Source organism: Lathyrus oleraceus, chromosome 5, assembly GCF_024323335.1.
Source record: "Lathyrus oleraceus cultivar Zhongwan6 chromosome 5, CAAS_Psat_ZW6_1.0, whole genome shotgun sequence".
NCBI classification, from domain to species: Eukaryota; Viridiplantae; Streptophyta; class Magnoliopsida; order Fabales; family Fabaceae; genus Lathyrus; species Lathyrus oleraceus.
The window spans coordinates 404,023,294-404,035,053 of record NC_066583.1 but is presented as its reverse complement, the minus strand read 5'-3'; the positions used below and the strand labels follow the sequence as shown (position 1 = coordinate 404,035,053).

General features: G+C 39.4%; 1 protein-coding gene across 1 annotated transcript; it reads left to right on the top strand.

Annotated features, from left to right (window-relative positions):
- Nucleotides 1–9,483: 9,483 nt before the first annotated feature.
- Nucleotides 9,484–10,593, top strand: LOC127081056 (uncharacterized). Its single transcript, XM_051021343.1, has one exon. The coding sequence runs from the start codon at nt 9,484–9,486 to the stop codon at nt 10,591–10,593; it is 1,110 nt and encodes a 369-aa protein (XP_050877300.1).
- Nucleotides 10,594–11,760: the final 1,167 nt, after the last annotated feature.

The window sequence follows — 11,760 nt, the reverse complement described above, 5'->3', positions numbered from 1 at the left end:
TCTTATGGATTCTAATACACTTTCACCTTTCGGTTTCAAACAATACTTCCTCAAGTCACTTATTTCCAAATATTCAATTTTTTGACTTTGGTCACTTCATTCCGTCCATTTCCATGATCATTTTCATATTCTACCTTCATTCACTCCATGTGATATACCAGTTATCTTTGAGCCAAATACACTACCTCTCTGTGTTCCTCCTTGCGTCACCTTGTGAACTAAGAGATGTTTGGGACTGTGCCCAAACACTTATTTATTTGTCTTTTCGGTGTTACCCTATAGCGGCAGCCCTGCTAGCCCACGTACTAGTAATAGCCACCTTACTCTTGGGTTCATCTTTTCACCCTTGTTGGAGTACAAAAGACTATTCTTTGGTTCAGACCATACTTTGATCGCATTTCTTTTCACCTCCCACCACTAGTTCTTCGAACTACATAACTCTTAATTCCTCATTGCACTATGAGGATACGTAGGCATGAAGGCCCTAATCCTTACCAAGCACTTGATCTATTTCTTTTCCTTTTCCCCCATTCTTTTGCGAGTAATCTTTAAATATTACACCAACTCGAGCGAGAATAATCAAAATGATTCCCATGGAGTACCATGGATGTTTGGGGTGCTAATATCTTCCTCTTGCATAACCGACTTCCTTACCCAGCATATCTCTTTCCCCCGAGTTTTATCGATGTTTTCTCTTTCCTTCGACAATAAATAAAGTTCGATGGCGACTCTGTTGTATGTTCGAGTGTGCGATACATTTGGGTATATTTCCGCTAGCTTCAGCTGGCGACTCTGTTGGGGATGCTTTGCTATTTGGAGTATTTCCTAGTCTCTAAAAGGAGTCGAGGCTAGTTTAATTTGTTTCCTAGCTAGTTTTTAGGTGTTTATATTTATGCCTTACTCGCTTTACATTATTCTCTATTTACTTTATTATTATATTCTCACGCCCTGGATATCTGTAGTTGTTATTGATTGGGTTGGGTTGATGACACATGAGAGAGAAGCTTTATACCCGAGCTTGAGTACACACATATGATAGTAACGTGACTAAAGTCGTGTTTGACCTCCGTGGAGTTATTCCGTGATTATGGTTGACACAAGACGTCACACCTAGAGTATATCCTTTTGGAAGCATCATTGTCCGACGAGTCATTCATCTAAGGCAATGGTATCTCAAATTAGGTCGTTGACCCTAGGGACCTTTTTGGACCACCCTTTGAGGATATTACATACATGTGAGGGGAATATGGGTTTTTCTTGTAGGAAACCAAGACCTATCATATCCGTGTTCTTGCGTATACGTCGAACCTCTAAACTTGCAAAAAACAGATTATACAGTTTATCCAGAGCATGACAGAATTCTGATTATGGGACACCTTGCCATCATTGCATCGCATAACATCATTGCATCATAATGTTAACCTTTCTTGTTACATTTGCATTTTTCAGGGGCCTACAGTGTTAGTTGCTATTGTTAATGCAGTAATGGAAAAGACAGACCAAAGTGTAAGACCCTAATTTTGATCCTAAGATCCCTCATGCTATCTCCTCATATGCATTAGCATTGGGATCATACCTTGGCATCCTCCTTACCCCTCTTTCATTGGGTTTGTTTTGAGAGAGATCACCAAGCCCCATGTGATTGTATCATACTTTATATTTTATCATTTACTAACCAAAATACCAAAAATATGTCTTTGTATTTGTCTAACTCTTTTGTAGGGAGGGCACATGATCACCTTTGATCTATCAAGTTCACATCTAGGGTTTAAGACCCTCATTGCTAAGAACTCAACCAAGGAATTATCCACAATGTATCTAAAGCATCATATATGAGTCCCCATGATCTCTACATGTTATTTTAATCAAGAATTCTTCAAGAGTTTTGAGTTGGTTTGCCTTGGAAACCCTAGTTCATCTGGGTATATTGTGTAACTTCTTCACCAAGCTTCTTCCCCAATTAATCAAATACTTCAAGGGAGACTTCAAATTTCATCATCTTATGCATATATGATCTCCCATGAGCCCAAAAGTCAAGAGAATGGCAAGTTAGCAAGTTGGTTCATGGTGGTTGACCAGAGGATTTCATCTGATCAAAACTAGGTTCCCCTAGACCCTATCTCCTACAATTTTCATCATATGAAAATGATTCCAAGAGTAACGTTACTCTAAATAACATTCCAAACAACTTTGATGTTCAGGTCTAGAGCTAGTTTTGCTTGGAAAGTCATTTCTTATGTTGAAAGATTATAGGTCATTTTGTCTAAACCCTAATTTGAAAATCAATTTCCCAAGGCCATAACTTGCTCAATTTTTATGAGATGAAAGATTTAAAAATTTCATAATGAAATTCAAGGTTCCTACTTCAACTTTGATGTTTAGAGGAAGAGCTAAATCAATGTTTATGAGCATGTGATATGAGGATACATTATAGGTCATTTTGGACCAATACCATTGAACAAGTGATTTTCCTCAACTTCAAAAATGCATAACTCATTCATCCCAAATCCAAATGATGTAAGATTGGTGACCATTTTGAAGGTTTTTTTTAAAGGGATACAACTTTGATGAAGACACTTTTCTCATTTGGAGCTCACATAAAGAGTTAGCCAAGGTGGAATAATTGAACATATGGCTTAACACTTAGAAAATATTTTGACATGTTGAAATTTACAAACTTCCACCTTAAAATTCAGCATGATACAAGTTCCAAATGGAAAAGTGTTTAACATAAGAGTTTTTCCTCTTGATCTAACCTTTCCAAAGAGTCCAAATTCATTCATTTTGGACAAGGTTTGAGGGATATGCACATGGCTTGAACATGGATGTATCAGTTGGCAAGAACCATTCTTCAAATATCAATACACTCTTGCCTTGCAATCCAATTCTCATTCAGACTCAATCTCACTTGCATTTGGACCTAATTGAGTTGCTTCATGGGCCTATATACATGCCCATGCAAGCGTACACTTCACATTGCCAAACTTTGAAGCATTTTCAAGTGTGCAAATATCACTTGCATTTTCTATAAATAGAGGTCTATTGCATCAGTTTTGAAGGACCTTGCGCACCAGCTTTGCCTCTAACCTTTGAAACCCTCACAATTGAAAGGAAAACCTGATAAGTTTCACTTAAAATTTGAGTTTGAATCTCACCGTTTGGAGATTCAAAAACTCCAGGATCCAAAGCCTTGTAGCACTTCTAATCTACTTATGCAAGCTCCATAAACAAGATCAAGCATGAATTAAAGCAAGAGAGATCAAGTTCTGCACAACCTTGAAGGTATTTTTCCAAATTTTTCTTCTCTTCGATTATCTCTCAATTCTCATCAATTCTCTTGGATCCATGGTTGTCTGAAGTCCTACCAATGTAGGCAAGAAGATTGAGTTGCTTTGAGGTCAAATCGAAGCAACTTAGTTCATACACCTCAAAATTCAACTCCATGTATCTCTCAATATACTTGGAGTTAGGTTAAATTGAGGTCATATTCGTGATCTACGCCATTTTTTCTTTAAGATCACGTCCTCTTTTATTTATTTATGTGATGATGATGAGAGAACCAGTTCGGCCAGGGTCATCGGAGAAGATCACCGGTAGTTTGCTCCGGCGATGTGCTGGACACGTTCTGAGCCACATGATCATTCCAAATTGTTTTAATCCTGAGCGCTCCTTTTGATTACCAGCTGTGTGGTACGCTGACTCAAGTGTACCATGGAACGCGCATTTTCCACCACTTGATCTGCCACCTCAATTAATGAGGGAGATCAAGTGGTCCATGCTTTTTCTGATTATTTGGTTTTCATTTTATTTCTTTTATTTTCATTAATTCATATTAAATTTAATATTGATCCACAAAATATGAGAGTTTCACCAAAAAAATTTAAATAAAATCCTCTTTCATTTTCTGAATTAAAATTATTTTTTGGGTCATTATTAATATTTTTCATGATTTAATTGATCTTGTGAATATTTTTAATTGTTTTAAAATACGTTTAAGTTTCCAAAAATTCTGAAAATTTTCCTCCAAGGTCCTTTGACCTTGTTTGACCTATGATAAATCTCATGGCCATTTCTTTGGTGTTTTGATGAGGTTTTAGGAAATTGACCAACCATATTTAATTTTATGCATTATTTTTGTTATTTTTAATTGTTTAAATGACAAATTAATTGGGTGGAGCCATTTTAATTGACTTTGTGAGTTTAACTTGTGTTTTTGGGCCTTGGTCAAGGTTGATTAGACTTTGTTAGGTTAAGATCATTGGATTTAGGGGATTGATGGAATGTACATTCCATCTCCCAAAATGAATGAATAATCTTAATTTGGTAAAAGTTCTCTTTTGTCCAATTTGTGTTTGACCCATTCCCCCTCCCTCTTCATCTCATTCCCCTTCTTTATGCATTCATGTCATGGACCTATAATATCTCTATATCTGAAGGCTAGTTGATTGCAAAATCAATATAAGTATGGATGAGATTAGGTCCCCCACTTTGCATATTCTTTTTGTGTGTGGTATGTTTTTTGAGCATAGTCAATTATACTATGTCTCTAACATGCATTAACACCAAAATTTTATTGCCCAACATCAAATAGTTGTGACTTCTACATAAGTCCAATTACGATTGCTTAACATAACACTAAATTTTGACACAAAAGGCATAGCATTCTAGTTAATAAGATTGTAAGTCTCCCCTCTTTCATGGTATTGTGTGGAAACTTGGCCTTTTTTCCTTCCTTTGGAAGATGTCTTGGTTCAAGGGTTCATGCTGGTGATAATTGGGTTGAGTGTTATCCAAAGAATGACTTAAACAAAATCAAAGCAAAAGCAATACTAACTTCCATTCATTAACAACTAACATTTAATTTCAAGTCATTTAATTTTAATGCACTTTAATTTTTAAGCCTTATTCATTTGCCATTATTCATACCATTCAATTTATTTACTTTATTGCCATTTTCACTTTGTCCATTTGGACCCTATTTTGTGATATTTTGTGTTTGTATATACTTGTTTGATTGTGTGGTATTTTGACCTTAATGTACATAATAAGAACAAAAACCCTAAAAAATATCTTGTGTGAACTGTTGGTTTGATCTGAGACTATTGGACTTAGAATTTAGGCAACTCTCCCTATGCAAAGGACTTGCCCAATGCCAACTTTCATGAAACCAAGTGCTTATGATTTGAAACTTCATCTGAAGGAATTATTGTGATCCCATCTGAGTTCATCTGCTACATGGTCTTATGGAAACTGTTACTTTGAACCTATGCCTAATGTCTATTTTTGGATCCATATGATGCATGAGAGATTATGAGGAAGATCATGGAGTTGCTAAGCTTGGATGTGGCTATCTTTATTTGATTCCTTGCTCTTCAACTTTCTATTTGTGTATTGATTGTTGTGTGATTCTAAAGTCCAAGGGAAATTAGGGTTTCTATATGACATTCTTGTCTATTGGATTGCAGCCCATTGGTCAGATCTTTTCATCCCTTAACTTTTAAATTTATGCTTAGGATTAGTCTATTCATCTCCTCCCCACTTCTTTAATTTCAAAATCTCTCCCTGCTTTTAAAATCTTCTTTGCTTGTGTTTGGTGATTTCTAAACTTTGACCATATTGCAAACTAGAAACTTTAGCCTTATTCCATTGCATTTTCAAACTTTTTCTTAATCAAACTTGTAAATAAATTTAATTATACTTGACTTAAAATTTCAAAAGTAAAAAAGAACTAACACTCATTCAAACCATTTTAGGCCTCTTGTGCCTTTGTTAAAACTTAAAATTTTGTTAAAAGCAATGCACCCACTTTGAAATTGTTACCACGAACTACGAGGTTTTCATCCCTCATTTTTATGTTGGTACGTAGGCACAAGTCTGAAGGTCTTGTCAAACACAAAAATATAATTAGTGAATTCTTTTCTCATCCCTCCACTCTATTTATTGCAAACCTCATTATAAAAAACACATATGCACACAAAACAAGGCTCCCTAGGAGTACCTAAGACACTTTGGGTGCTAACACCTTCCCTCTGTGTAACCAACCCCTTTACATGTAATCTCTGGAATTTTATTATTTTGATTTGAAAACTTCTTATCTTTTGGGTTTTGTTCGTACTTTTCCCTTTTCCCTTGGAAACAATAAAAGCGCGGCGACGACTCTGGTTTAATTGACGTCTAGCTTATCCATAGCTTGATGGTCATGAATTTACCGCTACACAAAGAAAAACCTATCAGTACAAATTAAGAGACTCCAAGGTCGATGAATTGAGGAATCTCAGCAAATTTCTAGTTGAAGATTACGGAGTAGACTTCAAGAAAGCCCATGGTAACCTGTTGAGATTCTTGTCTACTAAGGAAGACGCGAGGCTGATGTTCACATTTGCACAGTTCTATGACCCTACACTATACTGCTTCACTTTCTAGAACTTTCTTCGAGCCCCCATGCTAGAAGAGTTTGCTCACTTACTACAGTTGTCAGTTAAAGACCAAGTGCCCTACATGATTGAAGATAACTTCCTGGATTCTGCCGATATAGCTCAGGCCTTGTGCATGAAGAAGGATTTGATCGAGTCCACTCTCCGAATTAAGGGTAACATGTACGGCCTCTTGTCTAAGTTCCTATTTGAGAACGCCACTGTGTTTGCCAATAGTGGAAGTCGGGACGCCTTTTATGCCAACTTTGCACTACTCATTTTTGGTCTGGTACTATTCTCGAGTGTTGAAGGTTTCGTTGACAAGACCGTCATCACCATCTTCATCTCCCAGAACCCAGTTCCTACCTTACTAGTCGATGTTTTCTTCTCTTTCCATTGGATAAACATGAAGAAAGATGGAACTATCAATTGTTGCATTCCTCTACTTCAGAAGTGGATCATGTCCCACTTAACGAAGAAAGGGTCGTTTGTTGATAATGTGGGTGCTTTGAAATGGTCACAAAGGTTTCTATCATTAGATGCTGAAAACATATTCTAGTATAGTCATGATTACTTGAGGGTAGAGCTGATCTTCCAATGTGGGGAATTTCCAAATGTTCCGCTCGTCAACACAAAAGGGGGTTTGATCAACTATAACCCTATTCTCTCATTGCGTCAGTTGGGGTATCCACTCAAGGAGAAGCCTGAAGACCGTCTATTGGAAGAACTGCTTTTAGATGAAGGGGTTGAAAATCCAGAGCTGATAAAGAAGGTGCGCAAAGCTTGGGGCAAGATACAACATATTGGGAAGAAAGAACTGGGCACACAACTTTGTACCATAACAACACCATATGCTAATTGGGTAAAGTCAAGAGCCAAGATGATCAAACTACCGTACCAATGGGAACCTTCCATGTGTATCAAGACCATCAAACCACCTGCCGCCATCATTTCTGAGGTGGATCGCCTTAAAGAGACCATCAAGAAGTTGGAGAAGGAGAATGCCGACCTCCGTTCCAGCCTAGGAAACGTCACCTCAGAAAAGGATGCTCTAAAATCCAGCCTCAGTCAGAAGAGAGAAAGGTTCAACAAAGCAGATACTGACATTCATATTGAGCATAATAAGAGAAGGAATGTAGGAGACGCCTTGAAGTGATCTTTTGAGACCATTACAAACAAGAAAAATCAATTAGCTGAAGCCCAATACCGAGCATGCAAATTGGAGATTGACTACCAAAGCCATATCAAGACTCTACAAGACCAATTGGAGAAATGCCAGAAAGAGTTGAAGGAAGAGAAAACCTGTGCCAAGAAGATGGAAGTAACTATCTCGCAACTCCAGAGTGACGTCGGCAAAAGGTTTGAAGAGATACGATCATTGAATGGTCAGGCACATCGTAATTTGGAAGAAAGGAACCAACTGATAGAGGAAGCTACTCAGTGGGAAATCCAGAGTCGTTACTTGCAAGTTCTCCTGAACCAAAAAGAGGCATTTGTGCAGGATCTTCTAAGTGGGCCTAACCACTCCTTATTCTGCAACCTTATCAAGGATGCTCAGTATTGGACTAATAGGCATGCCTTCCTGGCCGAATTTGCTAATCAGTCACTCGAGGACCTTCCCGAATTCCTGAAGAAGGCTTATGCTGACATGTTCCCTCATAACACTCTGTGGGCCATTTTCCATTTTATATCAGTGTGTAGGGTAGTTATAGAAAGGATCAAGTCTGACCTTCATGCTAGTTCATTAAGATGATCTTGAGTTGTAATAATTTGTATTGTTTGATCTTCAAATGAATAAAAGATATTTTTTGAAATACTTCTGTTCTCTTATTCCTACTCACTGTATGACTATATATGCACACTGGCACCCTAGAAATATTTTCTTTTTGCTAACATGCATTTATTACATTCATACATTCATTGCACATAGCTAACCAGAAAACAAAATTCTTACCATCTCCATCTTTCCACAGCAAAAACAGAGACTCGTCATCACTATTTCACCCGTGCAAACAAATCGACGATAATGGCTGATTATGAATCCGAGAATGTTGTTGTCCACGAATCACTCGCCCAAGTCCAGGGAAGAATGAACCTCTTTCAAGGGAACATGGAGACTATCTTGGAGCTCCTCCAAACTCAGTGGACTTCTACCTCTGCTAACTCTGCGGCTGTCAACGTCACCCATGCTGTTGGGGTGACCAATCTTACTGCTGCTGCTGGTACTACCCTCAAAACTCTCGCGGACACTGTAGTACCAACTACTGGGAACTTTCAGTTGGTCTCTGCTAATTTTAATAGGGTTGATGCTTCCTATCCCTGGGGAATTCCCCAGAACTTTGCTGCTCATTTCGCTAATGGGGGTGCTTTCTTCCCTCATCCGACTCTCGTTATCCCTACTACTGCTGGAAATGTTGTTTTCCCCTGGGGTGTACCCACTGTCCAGACTCCTCCGGTTGATGTTGCCAACCGTGAGGATAATTAAGGTCAGGTTCCCATTGAAACTCTTGACATTGAAGACGGATACTGAGGTCCGCACCTCCACTTTCAGGTTGACACCCAAGCTGCTCAACCTGCAAATACGAACCATACTCAAGCTGCTCCACTTGGTTATCCTGGAGAAACTTTTGTGCCTATGCTGACCTATGCACCTAATAATCCTGCACTCCAGTATGTGCAGACTGGGGCACTTCAAACCCCTAATGCTCAGGGTTGAGGACAATATCCTCACCTGGTGCATGCTGCTCAAATAGTACCTCCTGATTTCTCCTACCCATCGCAAATGTTGTTTGCTCCTCGGAATGTGTTGGTTCAGGAAATAACTCCAGAAACTTCTCGACCAGTCGGTCAGGTCGTTATCTCTGTTGTTGATCCAGCCTGAACGGCGGATTATCAGTTGTTAGACGACAAAATAAGGGTTGTTGAGGGTTTCTCAGCTTTCGGTATGGATGCTCGAGACCTCTGTTTAGTTCCAAATGTGGTGCTTCCACAGAAACTCAAGGTGCCAAACCTACAAAAATACAAAGGTCTAAGTTGTCCTCAAAGTCACATCATGATGTATTGCATAAAAATGGCATCGTACATTGACAATGACGACTTGCTGATCCATTGCTTCCAAGACAGTCTGTATGGAGCTTCTCTAGACTGGTACATGAGTTTTGAACACCCTAGAATTAGGTCATGGAGAGATCTATCTGAGGCATTTCTGAAACAATATAAGTATAATCTTGATATGGCACCGGCAAGGCTGCAGTTACAGAATCAAGCGCAGAAACCCAATGAGACCTTTAAAGAGTATGCTCATCATTGGCGCGAGATGGCTTCCAGGGTCAGACCAACTTTGTCAGATAATGAACTTTTTGATATCTTCATGGGTAGAGTCCAAGGGTTGTATTGTGAGAAGATGATTGAGAATTCTTCTTCAAACTTTGCAGATATGGTAACTATCGGTGAAGGTGTAGAGAATGGGCTGAAATCAGGGAAGATCACAGATACCACCACTCTGCAAGCTACGAATAGGAATTCACATAGGGGATTCGTGAAAAAGAAGGAGGGGGAGACAAATGCTGTGACGATAAGTGTCCACCCCCAATATCAGTTTCCAGTGGGCCCTATGTCGTACTATCCATATTCGTATGTCGTCGCTGCTCAGTACCAACAACTGTCATGTCAGTACCAACCACAGAAAGTAATCAACAACCAACACCTGCTCAGAAAAATCAGAATCAACAATACAACTGTGACAATCAAACGCCAAGGCCGAGGTCATAATAACAAGAATAATTTTGGTAATTGCCCTCAGATTGATAACATTCGGGTGTCGTATGCTGAACTGGTTCCATATTTGATCCATGTAGGGGATATTGTACTAAAAGAAATCCCTGCGGCATATCCTCCTTTTCGTCCTAAGCACGATCCTAATGCCTTGTGCGCTTTCCACGTCGGGTATATAGGACATTCCACAGAGGATTGTTGGGGCCTCAAATACAAGGTCCAAGACTTAATTAATCAGGATATTCTGTCTTTCTCTGAAGAAAAACGCAATGTGAAAATGAATCCTCTACCTAATCATGGCGGTTCAATAGTCAATGTCGTGATCGAAGAGGAAGGGGCAGAATCCGTACTAAGGGCCGACGATGTGAAGACTCCACTGTCAGTTGTGTTAAAGAGGCTTGAATAGTTTGGGTTTCTAGAAGGTATACATGATGATTACGCAATATGTAAATATGATCCAGACAATTGCGATGAGTTAATGGGTTGTGTGAAAGAGCTGATGGTTCAGGGGTTGAATAATTCTCCAAGTCCAAGGCAGTGTGTAAGACCCCAATTTTGGCCCTAAGATCCCCCATGGCATCATAACATTGCATTTGCATAGCCTCAAGGATCATAAGCATTATGGTTCCCTTTGCCTGTGGGTGGGACTCCTTATGATTGGTTTGAGATCACCGAGCATGCTTGAATTATATATCATTGTTTCTCTTATTTTTTGTTTACTAACCAAAAGCACAAAAATTTGTCACTAACATCTTTTGTTTGAAGCTTGAGTATCATCCAAGACACCTTGTGGATGCAATTCGGGTGATCAGTCAATACAAGGGAATGACGTGGGTTACTTCCAACATATTCCAATGGGGCCTATTCATCATTCAAAATGCTAAACTTGAAGGAGAAAAAGTTTGTTCATGAGTTGTCATGCTCGCTAGGCAAGCAGACCGGTTCGCTTAGCGAAAGGAACTGTCATGCTCGCTAGGCGAGCAGATCCTTCGCTAGGCGAAGCGCGCACATTTTGGAAAATAACAGAAAATTTTGGGCTTGACTTTGAGCCCACCAAGTGTAACACCCCAAAATTTGCCCTCCTCATTCATGCATTCACTTTTTAGGTCATTTAGCATTTCATGCCATATTGCATCGCGTCAATCAGAATTAGCTCCAAGAAGCTCGAATATCATCCAGGACACTTTATGGGTTCTACTTAGACGGTCCGTCAACGCAAGGAATAGACTTGAGGTACTACCAACAGGTCCAATTGGGGCCTATTCACCGTGCAAATTGCCAGACTTGAAGAAGCAAGAATCGGCTGGTGAGCTGTCATGTTCGCTAGGCGAGCAGATGCTTCGCCTAGCGAAGAACACTGTTATGCTCGCTAGGCGAGCAGATTCTTCGCTAGGCGAAGGGCGCGCATTTCAGAAAATATCAGAAAGCTTTGGGCCTCAGCTGACCTCATCCCAAGCCCATTACCCACGAAATCAGTCTATAAATACTGAAGTTTCAATAGAGGAAAAACACTTGGAGTTACACCGGGAGAACCACGGGAGAAAGATCTTGAGAGAAGGAGACCTAGGAATTA